The sequence below is a fragment of the Thermobia domestica genome, chromosome 17 (assembly GCF_964235325.1).
Source record: "Thermobia domestica chromosome 17, izTheDome1.hap1.1, whole genome shotgun sequence".
In the NCBI taxonomy this organism is placed as follows: domain Eukaryota; kingdom Metazoa; phylum Arthropoda; class Insecta; order Zygentoma; family Lepismatidae; genus Thermobia; species Thermobia domestica.
The window spans coordinates 170,739,038-170,754,819 of NC_137470.1; the positions used below are offsets into that span (position 1 = coordinate 170,739,038).

Here is a 15,782-nt window from a genome sequence, read left to right on the forward strand (position 1 = left end):
CATTTCTCATATAGTCTCGCCGCTGAATGGGACGGTAAAATCAAATCAAAACTACTACAACTAATAACAAACATTCTAGAAAGAGCTCTGCCGACCATTTTCTTCATAATAAACTTTTTTTCGTACCAAACAGAACAAACATATATGTATAATAACAAACATCCTGTAAAACCTTCCGAAGAATTCAAACACACACACACAAAAAAAAAATGTTGATGTTCTCCGTGAATGTTATGCAAAGAAGAAGATATCTTTGGACCAAAAATCCGGCATTAGATACGTTAATTTGTATTAAAAAACCGGAAAACAGGAGCTGGTTCAGTGAGCTGCTCCCTGTATTTACCATTAAGTTAGTCAGTTTGTAATGATAATATTATAACCATGGGACATCAAACTTGTGTTGCGTTCTTCAACGTTTAAAGTTCTTTACAATGTTCATATTCTATCGAAAGTCAAATTCATGGTGTATATTTCAATGTGAAGTTTCCCTATCTATTCCAGAAAATTGTATTTCAGCATGTAAGGACTAATACTTTTGCTAACTTCAAATACCGAACATTTCGTTGCGGTTATTTTATTCTAAACCATTGCTTAATTCTATTATATAATTGTTCATGATATTTGTCATATTATCTTCAACATTTTCAAGTATAAATGTATTATTTTATATATACAGGGGTGGAAAAAAATCTAAAACGTTTGCAAAAGTGTAAAAATCATATCTACTATGGTGTGTGGCCTCCTTTTGCGACCTAAACAGCTTGGATCCGACGTAGAATGGACGTATACAGCTTTTGAATCGTGGTGTGTGGAATTTTGTACCATTGTTCCTCCAAAACATGCTCCAGTTCCTTAAGGGATGCTGGTAAAGGGTAATGAGACCGAACACGCCTTTCTAATTTAATGACTCAACGATGTGCAGGTCTGGTGATAGTGGGACCTAGGAGAGGTGTGATAGCTCCTGGTTATGCTCCTCAAACCATGATTTCACATTTTTGCAACGTGACAGGGTGCCAAATCATCTTGGTAGATGCCATCACCATCAGGAAACAATACAACTATTTTGGGCCATGGGTAGAACCTGGTCCCCTAAAATGGCCTCATACGCCTTAGCATTTATAATTCCATGCATGGCTATGATGGGACCTGCGGAAAACCACGATATCACTGCCCATACTGTAACAGAACCACCCCATGCTTTACAGTTGGAAGCAGACAGTCTGTATCGTAGGCCTGCGACGGTGTTCTCCATACGTAAACACGACCGGTTGTTGGAAACAAGGTGAGGGTCGATTCATCGGGCCACATTACGTGCTTCCACTGCTCATGAGTCCACGCCTTGTGGTCATTGCAACACTGGATACGCCTCTTCGCATTTATTGCTGTGCGCAGAGGTTTGGCGACAGCGGCCCTCCCATGAATTTTCATTTTATGAAGTTCTCGTCGCAATGTTTTCGATGAAACCGGTCTCTGTAGGCCAGAATTGAGCTCAGACGTAATTTTCATTGCAGTGGTCTGCTTTTTAGCTGCTACAATTCGTTTTAATGCCCTTCGGTCCCTATCTGACAGGATTGTCTTTCGACCACTGTTGTGCTTTGCAGACGTCGTTTGCCCATGAATTGTGTATACCCTCGTGACATTGGACACAGTGCCTTTCGATACATCCACAATGTTCGCCATTGTTGCCACTGAAGCTCCAACCAGACGGACACCAATGATCATGCCTCTTTGGAAGTCTGTTAGGTCGCCCATTTTACCACACCACGACAATCACAGGTCAACTTATCGCCAACCGCAAAACGTGTTGTACAGTGGAGGGCCAAACTTACGTGTCTTGTATGAAGTGTTTTTAGATTTTCTTGTGTATCCCCTATATATATATATATATATATATATATATATATATATATATATATATATATATATATATATATATATATATATATATATTGTGGCAGTATTCGTTTTTAAATCGAAAATTATGTCTAATAATTTTATTTTTAATCAATGTTTATTTATGTTGCAAAGATCGCGTTTTATAAAATAATAAGGTTAAGGTGAATAATTGTTACGAGTTAAGTTAATGCAAGCTGAGGAATATTATTATTCAATAGTCAGCGAAATGATGTAAATAAAATGTTTCATTGAGAGTCTGCCAATGCAGGAAGACAATGCAGACAATGCGTCAATTCTTGCATAGGCCAAATACTGTACATTATGAAAAGAGAGATTGTAAGCTTTTGTGAACATTTCACACATTCACGGATATGAGGAAATTGCTTAGAATCGAGAAATCGGAGTGTGTCGAGAGTTGCAGTTTTTGAGTCTTGACACAAGGAAAGAATTTGTTTTTCCATGTGAAAGGGGGTCGCACGTGCCATCCAGCAGACGACAGGAGGAGGACCAAGTTGAACAAAACTGGGAGACGAGAGGTCTTCAGGGAGAGAGTCTTGGACAGTCGTGGACAGCTTTGGATCAGTCATTAGGAGTCTACATGATCGGTCTTTGAGTGTTTAGTCAAAGACAGCGGAACAGTCAACCGACAGTCAACTGACAGTCAACTTAGAATATCATATTCTATCAACGGAGAACATCGAGTCATCGTTAGCATTTGGGAGAATACCAAACTCAATGCTCGTCTACATCAATCACTAATTGGAAGTATTAACTTGGCAATACTACCTCCAACACCTAGATCATCAGTGGAGCGTCATTTGAAGATATCAGGTATGTGTTACTCCTATTCAGGGCTCAAAGGCTCAATACTCGATCGGCGATACTCGACTGGCAAATATTCCGATTATCCGTAATTAGATACATCACAACACTTACATTCACAATTTTATCTAGAAGAAATATAATTGTTATTAAATGATTGAAGTGAATGTTTTATTATAAGAATTAATCCCCAATTGGTATATGATAATTTAGTTAACCTCTCGCACATGTATATGAGATCATTCCCACTCATTCTAGATGGTGAGTGGAAGGCGCTCAGTATCACTCTAATAGCATCCCCAAATTAGGCACAGAGTGACTGGGTTGTCAATATATATATATATATATATATATATATATATATATATATAGCGAAATGTAATAACATAGTGACATTTTGCACTATGCTCTCTGTTTCATTAAGAACTAAAGGCGAGTATTTTATATCTAAACGAAAAGTAAAATTAATTATATTTATTTCCAGAATGAAAGATAATGGAAGCCAATGTGCTGACGACACATAAAACAGAACTGAAATCCATCTTCTTGATCATAGCTAATTATGGACTACAATTGGAGAATTCAATTTATTTTTGAGATGTAAACTTATTCATAGTTTTTTATTAATAGTAAAATCTACAACAGTTTTACGCTTGTAAAATTCTACTTCATTTTGTTCGCTTGACAATAAATATATAAATAAATACGTGCAGAATATCGAATCACACCTTTAAGCGTAAGCATATTTTTCCTTTTTACTGGAATCCTACCTGATCAATGAAACAATAAAATAAAAAAAGTTGTAGGACGAAGATTCGGACACGGGTCACGGGGATGGAAATTCTACGCGGATAAAACGAGCTACGGAACCTGATACACAAGTCGTCCACTCATGGCGATAACCGTGAACTTCACGCTGTAAAAGAACGTTTTTTTTTTTTTTCCTTTTTGTTAAGTTTTACGATATTTCTGTGATGTCTTGTGTTAACTGCAAAGAGAGAGAACATGCAATTATCGATTTGGTTAGAGATTGAACTTATAAAATCTTGAAAACATTTAATTAAATCGCGAGGTGGTAGCAAGGAATGTGTACCGATTTCATTCTCATAGTAAGGGGCAAAAGATACTATCCCGCGAAGAACATGCATATACTTATGTGACATAATATACATTACATACAACAAAAACTAGGTTGTGCGAAACAAAAAATATGGAGGGTGGAAGATGTACCCATGTATGTGGTGATTCTTTGGGAATATTACATTATTAAAATAATCACCCTACTATGAAGATTGCTTTAATGGCATCATATAGGTTATCAAACGTCGACTGCAAAGCAGGAAATAGTCCGTCAATACGAGGACTTCATATTCTGTATTGTTTTAGATCAAAGACTTCTATTTGAGTGGAATGAAAGTACTTTGTAAAAACACACTAACTGAAGGACGTCACGTAAACTGATCACGTAGTAAGATGACATAGAGGTCAATGTTCTCTTGATTTTGGCAGAAGCACCTTGGCCCAATCCCAAATTTTAGAAGAAGTCCATAGGATTACATCCCTTAAATTTTCGAAATTTTCGAATTTAGAAGTCCGGTGCGTTAGTATACGACCATGAATGTATCTCTGTAATTTTTGTTGGTTCATCTCATTCACTTTTATGCATAAAAAATAGAAAAAAATTCTAATTTCCGAGGTCCTCACCTAATTTAACTCTTCAGTGAAGCTTTGTTGTATGAAATGCATGAGTACAAGTATCCATTATTTTTCGTAAGATAATGGTACATTGATGCTCCCCTTTAAATTTTGGGAAGGATATACTGGTCGATCCCTTAAATTTGGGAATTGTCCTAAAATTAATATTGGTAAAACTTCTCTAAGACCAGGACACACAATTCTATTAACTTGAGTGGACCTGCTTTTATTTTTCCATGGATAAGAAATTACCAAATTATAAGTAATAATACGTATTATCCTGTAGTAGGCTACTGAACTAATTTATCCTCACTCATTATGTTTTGTTACATTATATGGTTATAACTTCAGGACTCCATTATCTTTCATAGAATACGGGTATATTGATATACTCATCTCAAATTTTACATTGACTCATCCTTTAAATTTAAGAACTGACAACAAATAAAAATTGTTAATGTTCTTTACGACTACATCATACGTCTACAAATTTGGTTGGTTCTGCTTGTTTTCTATCATGCGTAAAAGAGATAGATTCTTGAACTAAATTATCTTCAACAATGAAGGTTTATTACATCATATGGTCTTACAGATAGATAAAATTATGTGGGTTAGTTCTGTAAGACATGGGTACCATATCCTCTTAAATTTAGAGACAGATGATGGCATATCCTTTAATTTTGGAACTTTCAAAAATTAAAATCAGGTAAATATTTTCTAGAATTAACATATATATTTCTATAAATTTGGGTGTTCAATGTTGTTTTCTTCCATGTGTAAAAATTCAAATTTCCTTAAGTTCATCTTTTTTTAAATTCTAACGAAGGATTTTAAAACAAATGTTTGAGAACAAAATTTCAAATTAAATTTTGAATGAAACGTTTCAAACTAAAATTTAGAAAAATTGGAACAAATTGAGTGCAAAAATTTTAAACTAAAATTTCAAAGAAATTTAAAAATTTTTCTAACAAAAATTTTAAAATTTTCAGTGACCTCAAAAAACGAAACGAAAGTTTTGAACTAAAAATTTTAGAAGTTTCATGCTAAAATTTTGAAAGAAAAATGTTTCAAATTATTCCTTTGCCAGTAATTGCTAACAATTATCTAAATAAACAATTTTCAGAAAACGAAAAATAAATTCAAATAAAAAGATCGAACTTCTTTTCAAAATACATTAGGGGTGTACATTTGTTCCACCTTTTAATTTGTGAATTGTTAGAAACAAAAACTGGTAACTGTTCTATAGAACTCATGAATATATCCGCAAATTTGGATGGTCCATGTTGTTTCCTCCCTTCAGACTAAAACTCATTACAGTATTATAAGCTTACACTGTTCATGTAGAAGTAGGAAACACAGATCGAAACGTTGGTAAATTTTTGTAATACGATTCATATGTTCTGACATCATATTCACATATTTTATATCTTCAAACTAACATTTGAAAATTTAGGACTTGAAATCTGATAGATAATAACTAAAATAGATTTGTGTACAAAAATAACAATTTAAAACATTGAACTTTATGGTTTGTAGACGTGACTCATAGTCTGAAGTCAATGACCAGAAGATAGCTTTGATGAAATCTGATTGGTTGATGCTTCTTTACACTTCAGACCTTCGTATTTGTAGTCGTGGCTCAAAGTCTGTCATTATCCACTAAATGCAATTTTTATTTTATTTTCAAACAAAAGAATTCAGTGAGTGCAAAGGTGTTTAAAAAGACATCTTAAATCTATAAAAAATGTAACTAAAGAGAAAATTTTAAAAAATTCAAACGAAACTTTTCAACTTAAAAGATAAAAAAAATTTCTAACTAATTTCAAAATTGAAAGTTTCAATCGAAAAATTTCAAAAAAAAAAAAAGAAAAAAAAGAAAAGAAAAGAAAATGAAAGAATACCCGAACAAAAAATTATGAACAGAAATTTTCAAGAAAAACTGATAAACAAAATATTTTCTGCAACTACATAAAACAGTTTAAAATCACAATTATATTTTTAGCATAACAAATATTATCTTGCAGAAATATTACACGAAAAACGTTTCACGGTCAACCATCAAACTTTATCTGGTTTCTAACTATTCGATTAACAAAAAACAGTTCTTATCTACAAAAAAGGTTTTAGGCAATGAGTCACGACTGCAATTCTAAGATTCAAAGTGCGAAATTTTATTTATATCAATTGGTTTTAGTAATAATTAACTCTCAAATTTCAAGCCTAAAATTTGAAAAAATGGCGCATATTGCTGCAGGTATCAGAGTACAAGGATACTTGTCAGGATTTTTTTCCAAAATTTGAATTAAGACGAATAAAATTAATAACGTTTAAGATTATTTTAATCAAGCAAAGTATTTGGCAAATTCGTGTCTATCAAATTTGACTATCATATTTTGGGAGGCGCCCTTAATTCAAACCATTAGGAACTTGGTGTGTGAAAAACAGAGGGATTTAAACAAATTTTAAGCAATTAAAAATTTAAAACAAAAATTTTTCAAACTGCTTTCTCAGAGATTGTGGTCAACCAATCAAACTGCACCAAAGGTATCTTTACAGTAATGACTTTACACGGATCCGTGACTACAAATCCCTGAAAGTTCTAATTGTGGAATTGTTTATGCATATCAACGTGTTTCAATAATTATCTAACAGGTTTCAACTGCAAAATTATGGAAGTCAGAGCAAGAGTTAACGAATAAGACTTTTTCAAAGATAACTTTATCTAATGACTTCGCACTACGTATGAATCAAGGTTACAAACACTAAGCATCATATCATAGAGAATAAATTAGGTCACAATCCTCTGAAGTTTGAATTTTTAGCGATTTTTTTTTTTATACATGAAAGGTGACAACATGGGTCACCCAAATTTAAAGAAGGATATATTTTAGTTCAAGAAAATATTTAACAATTTCCAAATTTAAGATATTATCACGGGCCTTATGAAAGAAATAACCCATGTATCCATCCATATAACCATACAACAAAACATAATCAATAAGGAAAAATTAGGTTAATGTACTACCACGTAGCAATACTTGTAATTTTTCAATCTTTTATCCACGGAAGAGAACAAGCAGGTCCACTCAAGTTCACCGAATTGTATACCCAAGTCCCGGAGAACGTTCACCGATATTTATTTTTTGACAATTCCTAATTTAAGGGATGGGCCAATGCACCCCTTCCAAAATTTGAAAGAAAAGCATCAATATACAGTAGAACCTGTCAACTTGGCCACCTGCTCGTCTTGAACCTCCATTTTCCCATAAGAAATTCGTTATTTATTACTCTCTAAGCTACCACCTGTCTCTCTTGGAAGTTGGGTTCATTGGTTCAATGTTCACCCTATGATGATAATGATAAATTTACTTGCGTATTTTGGCCACGCAAAATACCATTTTCTTATTTTTCTTAACCTTTTCGTATTCCCATATGACAGACATGTGTTCTGTATTTGTGACTGGAGATAAAGAAGCATGATACTGATAAAGGGGTGAATAAAAATGTGAATAAGAAAAAGCATGTACAGGAATTCAGGAAATGGTTGTACGTATTTGTTCACCTTGTCTGTTTTGGTAAAACCATTAGCTATATCGGCTCCTTTCATCACTGGAGAGCTTCAGTAATTCTGGAAAATTATCAAGGTTAAAGCTAACCATCTCAATTGTCAACTATTGGCACCTGACGACTTGTCGAAAGATAGCGGAGGTTTTGAGATATGAATTCCCTTAAGATTTTCTCAAAACATCTTTTGCTCCGAGGGAAACGCTTGTAGCTCATTCCAATGAACTGCGTACATACGTTTCCATTTCATGGTTGGTTGTGTTATTACGTTTTCAATCCGAATAATTCAGTGTACCAGACTAGTTTTGAGGAAAAGGAAGGTATGTACATATATTATACATACTGTGGTATTTTTTTCTAGTACGGTATATTGTTATGGTTACTCTATATACTTTATTTAAAAGTAGCTGTCGTGACTTTGCTTATTAGAATTTTATAATCAAGTAATACTAGAAATCCTATTCTAAAAATACACCAATCACACTTATTTTCTGCTAAGTTGGAAACTTTTTAATGGAACCGATGGTGGCCAACATAGACTGGTTTCACTGTACCCGTGTCTTATGAACGAGTCTGGACCTTTGTACTTACCCATATAACATTTCATGCAGTAAAGCCTCATCGAAAGGAGAAATTAAATAAAGGACTCAGAAATTCGAATCCTATGTACAAGCAGCGCCAACCAAAATTTGTGTTTTGACAAGTCACAAATTAAAGGGGTAGTCCTTATATACTCCTTCCAAATTTTAAGCGGGATGAACGAATGTACCCATGTCCTATAATAGCAAATGGACTCCTCTATTATACTATATCAACATATGTGGTAAAGCCTAATGAATGGGAATAAAATAGGTCAAAACTATCCAAAATTTGAATGTTTACCAATAAAAGGGAAAGAGATGGACCAACCAAACTTACGGACGTACATACCCTCATCGTATAATACTAAATTATTAAGTTTGGCAATTTCAAACTTTAAGGGGGTTGGTCTTATTCGCCCCTCCCAAAATTTTGAGGGTGAGTCAAGATAATCATGCCAAAATCAAGAGCGTGTCGACTCCTATCTTATCATATACATAATCTGGTCATGTGATGTCTCTGCTAATCAGAGCCGACTTTTCTAAAATCACGCACCTACTACTACGCACTAGGCAAGGAATTATTTAAATAGAATATTATTCTTTAAAAAAAAATATTCTTGACTTCAATATTTAACCAAAATAATGATATAACCCCTACCTACAATGTAAAAGGATTTCATACTTTTAGCCCATAAATATAATACGTTTTTTTTTTTTTTTTTTTTTTTTTACCTAATCTAAACCACCAAGGGAAGAATGTATGAGATAACGAAACGGGGATAAAACAAAGCTGTCCACAGGACTTCCCCAACTACCCTCATCAACAGATACATACACTCTGCTGTGTAACCGTCGTGGAACTTTTAAAATATATGACATGAAGCTGAAGCTTCCGCCCAGTTTAAACTACGTCAAGTCATTCGATTTCTCCAGGCGCTGATCTTGAATTTACAGGGAACTCAGTGTAGTTCAGAAATCCTAATCTACGCTTTTCGCGAACAACATGGTTCACGAGTTAAGGTCGCCTGGCACCATGGATTTCCACACTTCGTCGCTCTCGTCGGGAAGTCCTTTTAAAACTCTCTTCAACAGCAGCGGTCACAAAGATCACTTAAAAAGTTGGCGCCGTAATTCTTTCAACAATGAATTGCGATTATGTTCTTTCGGCTGGAGAAATTGAGTTAACATCCCGTTCAGCAGCGAGGCTACATGCGACGTAGACCTACTGATTACATTGGAATCCAACTATATGAGCTCCCGCCGGGAATCGAACCTAGGTCTCTCACGCCAAAGGCCCGTACGCTAACCGCTTAGCCACGAAGAAGTTCTGGCTGGAGAAATAGAATTACATCATTTGGTGGGAAATTCAATCGTACTCAATACGTTTCCACTCTCGTTACTCCACAGTGATTGAACGACAGGCTATGCCTTTCGGAGCGATGGTTGAGCAATGTCCAATGAACAGGTTTCTCTTATTCCCGTTTCGTCATCTTACGTGGATCTTCCCTGTCGGCTTAGCGGAGGCTGAGAAAAAAAAAAAACTAGTTCTCCCATAATTCTTTCCATCCAATAATTTCTCAAAGTAACTAGTTAATTCCATTATTATTATTATTATTCTGTGCTCAACATATTTCTCTTACAAGTTTATCTGTTTAATTTTGTTCACAGAACAAATTTCACGCCTTCAATGCCTCGAAAATATTACACGCTATTTTATAGTGTACACTTAATGCGCTGGCAATATCTTATTGCTTACAAGCAACAGATTAATCGGTTAATAAAAAAGAAAGAAAGAAAAAACTTTCTGTTGTGTGTTGCCACTTGCATATTTCAACAAATCAGATAAAATAAGTATTATAATAAATACGGATTTCTTTTTTACTACAAGTCAGGATAGTAAAAGTTGAATGTACTTAACATTAAGAACAATGGACTCATCTTTGTATCGTAGGTTTTTCCTTGTATATGCACTATGTAACATAAATATTTACGAAGGCTGTGCGACCTTGTTCTCGATCAGTTCCATCTGTTTTGCTGCAAACATGCTAATTCCATATTCGTTGGCGTGGCATATTGTACTGCCGTACAAAAGAAAAATGTGACCTCCAAGTATTTCGAAACAACGGTGTTTTGTATGTACAATTGTAAATTTCTGATTCTGATATTTTGATATATGTAAAACTAAAATTTCCACACATTTTATCCTATATGACTCTTCATTCGCATACAAAAGTATATATTTAAAACATATCTAATTACGTACGCGTTTATCTTCTCTAATAATGAACTAAACTATAATTTCTATTGCTATTTCCGAAACTCAGCAGCAGAAGAACAGAAGACTAAAAAAATAGTATGTAAATAACAGTGGCCATATCGAAGTTATAATAATGTTCAAAATCACTTCGAGTATTGAACCTGTGAAGAATATGTACTGTGTGAAAAATAATTATTTGTATTTCTTTTGATTGAAGATAATAATGTCCCACTTGTGACTTCAGTTCCCACTGTCTAAAGTAAGTTTATGATTTTCGGTCCTAATAAAAACGATTCAAAACGTTTCGAGCAAAGCAGACAGAGCTAATTGAGAACTAGTGAGTTTCGTTTTACAATGTGGAACTACAGTAGACCAACAAACTACGAAATTCATTACTCAAACTTGTAGCACTACATCTACAATTACTTCAATAGGAGAATAACATCAAAAATGGAACCAATTCCTCGGACGTTGAATCCATGTCAAAAACCACTATTTCTGACTGCTTTTCCTCTGCAGAGATTAGAATTGAAATCTGAAGTGTTAATCACGTGTATCACCTTCAGTTGCAATAGAAGAGTAAAATCACAGGTGAAACATATTCTTGTGGTACTGAATCCATTGCAAAAAAAACTTTGGCGCTATCTATTTCCTTTTAACAGATAATACTAGCTGAATCTGTGCTGTCTACTCAGCGCACCGTTCTGTTATGACCATGAATCTCCTCACTGTGCATGTCTCCTTACTCACACAAGTAAAGGATAGGAGACTCACAAAGGAAGTGAACTGCTATGTATAGATGTTGGAGTGAGTTTGTAGCAAATTTGTAGAAGTAATATAAAGTGGAAATATTTTTTCTAATAAATCCATATCCGTCCGAGTACGCCTCATTCTTCTCTTGAGGCCTTTCAAGTTGCCAGCATGAATAGGTTTTGCCATTCAGATTTAGGCAAAGCGCCTGCAATGTCCGTCAACTCACCATACGTAACTTCTCTACTGGTTGCCTAACATCGTAGTTTTGGCCTGCAACAATGTTATTCTCATGGGCTCAAAACGGCCCATAAAATGTTTAATAGAACAATAACGACAAGGTTTTTGAAAATTTGAATGAAAACTGGACAATCTACACAAAATTTGGAATTGATCAGTGAAAACGGAACGTTTCTAGCACTTGTAGTTTTCGACATCTCATTGTAGAAAGAATCGGAGACAAACATATAAACCTATCATTTTACTATATAGACTAGCTGAACCTGCGCTCTCTACACAGCGCATCATTCACACATCAGCATGAATCTCCTTGTCATTCCTCACATCTGTACATGTCCCTTTACAGACACAAATGAAAGACGTCTTGATAAAAATCGGCAAGGGGTACCATAAAGAGATTTTTTCTATTATTTTTTTTTCAATATCTCGACCGTTTGCAAGATTTGAGCCTACTTTAGGTTGGAATGTCTAATTCATGTATGATCAGTGTTTTCTTTCTTCTTGTATGCGGTTTGTAATAAGCAAATATATTGCATACATATTTAATTTTAATGTCTGTGATATATGGTGTTCATTGGACAAATCACTCCAAACAATAAAGATTCATCTTAGACTGGAGAAATGGTTATCCTTCGTTTTTCATTACCATTGGCCATGAAATAAATGCCTGAGATACACAACTATGTTGTGTTGAACTGTATAACTCGTAGGATGTGTTGCTTTACTTCTCTAAAATTTTAAAACTTCCAGTGCACCCCTATAAAAATGAAACAGAGAAATAACGGCCAAGTTTTTTTAAAATATTCAATTAGAACTGGACAATCTACACAAAATTTGAAATCGACCAGTGAAAACGGCACGCTTCTAGCACTTGTAGTTTTCGAGATCTCATTGTCAAAAGGATTCGAGACAAACATACAAACTTTTCTTTGAAAACAAACATAAACCTAGCATTGTAATATATAGATGATCAGTACTGTAAGAGGAAATCGTTGATTTTCAGCACTTCTGGTTTTATCAGATACATAAAATGCAGAGATAGTTATTCTTGGGACGATCAATCTGTGTCAAAAACCTGCTTTTCGATATCTCTTATAGTTTTTCCTCTGTTGAAAGAAGTATTGAAACCGGAAGTACAACAAAATTTTTACCACTTTCAATCTTTGTCAACTATTGCGGGTAGTAGTAGTATTCTGAATCGTTGAATCGACTGAAAAGGAAAACTCTTCTCGTTATCTGTTATCATCTATCGGAGACTAATTTTGAAACCGGAAAGTTTATTTCTACCACTTCCAGTTTGAGTGGATTGTTAATGGGGAAGATGGAACAGAGGGGACGAACTGACTGCAGGAAACCGCTACCCGATATCTCCTACCGTTTTTGTTCTGATACCTGGCGATAGGCAGATGGACAGAGTTTCGACACTTATGCATAGCATAGTTTGGAAGTTAAGGTTTCTGAGCTGACAAAAATATTAATATACATAATGCCCAGACAAGAAAGAAAGTAGCTGCTTTCATATAGTATCTACCTTATAGCATCTATTAGTAATTATGCACTTACAATCATTTCAATGTAGAATAAACTATGATTAGTGATTACAAATAAAATATTTGGAGACAAACTTACTCATCATCCTGCAAAGTGCTTGAGTTATCATTTGAAGTTCTTCTTCTCTCTGGTTCACTGAGAGTTTTAACTGAACGCATTAAGCTAGAATGTTTAGTATCAATGTGATGTTTTGTTCTCGAAAACTGGTATTTCATCTTAAAATGTTTATTTTTTAAACAATCTTCTAAAAGTACACGGGCATTCAAATTCATACCAATAAACTTTTGCTTATTTTTGAACTCCCCATCACTTGAAGTACCATAACATTCACTGTAGAGTACCTTATTATTTTTGGCTTTGTTAGTTTCGGAGACACTATCATAGCTGTTATGGAACTTACTTGAATAATAATAATCAACTGTTTCTGTCAAGTATTCTGAAGGAAGTTTTAGTCTTTCAATAGCCACTCTAAGGCACTTTCTAGTATTATTATTATTCCCAATTTTATCATCATGGAAAACATCAGTCGGTTTTACATCATATTCTTCCGTGTCATGCATAGCTCCGGTATTTACGACTTTGACATCGATATGCGTTTCATTCTGTACAAATAACGGACTATGCAATTCATTTTTATAATCTACATTACCTATTCCTTCCAAGTCTGATGTTGAAATATAATTCGCCTTGTTTCTAGTATTGCATTTATTATTATCTGTACCGTCAGATTTTTGGTCTTTTTCCCCTTTCCCAATGAAGTTAAGAGACTCACTGCCTACATCACATTTATTCATTTTCTCTAAGGTATTGCAAGAATACTCTTTAACTAAATTACATTCATCTTCCACTTTATTACTATTCACCATGAGCAAAGAATTTCTCTGTATATTTCTGTATTTTTGTGAAGATGGTATTTCTTCTAAATCTAATGTTTCTTTTTTATTAAAAAACTTTGTACAATCTTTCTCACGTTTAAAATATTCTTCAGGAGAATTTGCTTCCTTTTTGTCCTTTTGATCAGATCTAAGTAATTCATTTTTTTTGTAACACAATGCAAATGGTTTTTCACTGGGTAGTTCTACTGTCATTTTATCGTTCGGTTGACATTTTGAGCTTTGTATTTCTCCTTGTAATTCCAAAGACAATTTCCTTCCTGATAAGTCATAATTTTCACACACTTCTGGTTGCAAAATAGATTTACAATATACTTCGTCGTTTTTGTTCTTGGGAGAACTGCTACTCCCATTGCCATTACAAGGATTAAGGTTACACTGTATCATTGACATTTCATTTTCAAAAACAGTGTGTTTTGAATTTCTTACAGGTAATGTTGTATCGCTACAACAAGATGTATTTTCTTCCTGCACTATTGACACTTTTCTTTCAAACTCTTTCAAAGCAGTCTTCTTGTGTGATACATCAGTATCACATTCTGCAATGCCATCATCTACCGTTGACACTTTTCTTTCAGCAACACTGGTTTCGAAACTGATAACTGGTATTGACATATTAGTAACAAAAGACTTGTCATTTTCCTGTAGTTCCGACATCTTTCTTTGATAAACAGTAACTTCTGAATTGATAACTGACAAATGTAATGTTGAATAATTTATAAGTATTGGTCTTGTTAAAGATTTGATTACTGTATTGATTTTAAATTAATTTTAATTGACTTATAAAGCGTCTGGAACTCAGCAACATTATTTAAAAAGAAAATAAAGTTTCTTCATTTTCTGATGCAGTGTTCATAGTCACCAAAAAAGAGTACTGTATTCTGCTTTCCCGCGTATCTAAAAGAAAGAAAAAGATCCAATTAATATACATTTTAAAAGTTGAAGATATCTTAATTGCAAATTCCAATCATGAAATTCATATACAGGAGAAACAATATATCAACAATCTGTTGAAACAAAACTACAAAAATAAAACAGATGTAAATATTTAAACTAAACTACAGAGACATTACATGTCGCACCTTATTTGGTGAACAGTTCATCTTGGCATTTTTTCTTATACATGATTCAGTGGAGAGAACTATGACTACTACTACTACTATTAACATTATTATTATATAAGAAAGTTTACTTTTAATATGCTTTGGGAGTCCATAGTCAGAAAAAAAAAGTTATCATTTATATTCCTTTTCTCTGCTGTCATTTTTTCAGGCACAGACAATTCCAGAAATTGGAGTTCCTAGTTCCTTACTGTAAAATTTACTCCTAGCTGAAATAAATGTTTAGAAAACAAAATTAGGGATCAATTCCACACTGCCCCTGAGTTTAAATGAGGCAACTTCATGCTATACACCAACACATGCGGGAATCTGAATTATATAAAATAGGTTGTGTTCCTTTAGCAATTAATTGTTTCAGAAGAATCGCGGAATAATAGCCGATAAGGTATTCATGTATTTACTGGTGGCTCGG

General features: G+C 34.0%; 1 protein-coding gene across 5 annotated transcripts in view; it reads right to left on the reverse strand.

Moving 5' to 3' along the window:
• Window positions 1-15,782, reverse strand: part of LOC145674494 (uncharacterized) — a 277,738-nt gene that overhangs the window by 125,032 nt on the left and 136,924 nt on the right. For 4 of the 5 annotated variants that reach the window (XM_081744632.1, XM_081744634.1, XM_081744629.1 and 1 more), the window contains exon 2: window positions 13,435-15,146. In XM_081744632.1, the coding sequence (XP_081600758.1) occupies window positions 13,435-14,906 (1,472 nt within the window). In that variant the 5' untranslated portion in view covers window positions 14,907-15,146. Of the gene's footprint in view, window positions 1-13,434; window positions 15,147-15,782 lie in introns of those variants that run through there. The other variant, XM_081744633.1, reaches the window with a different exon arrangement.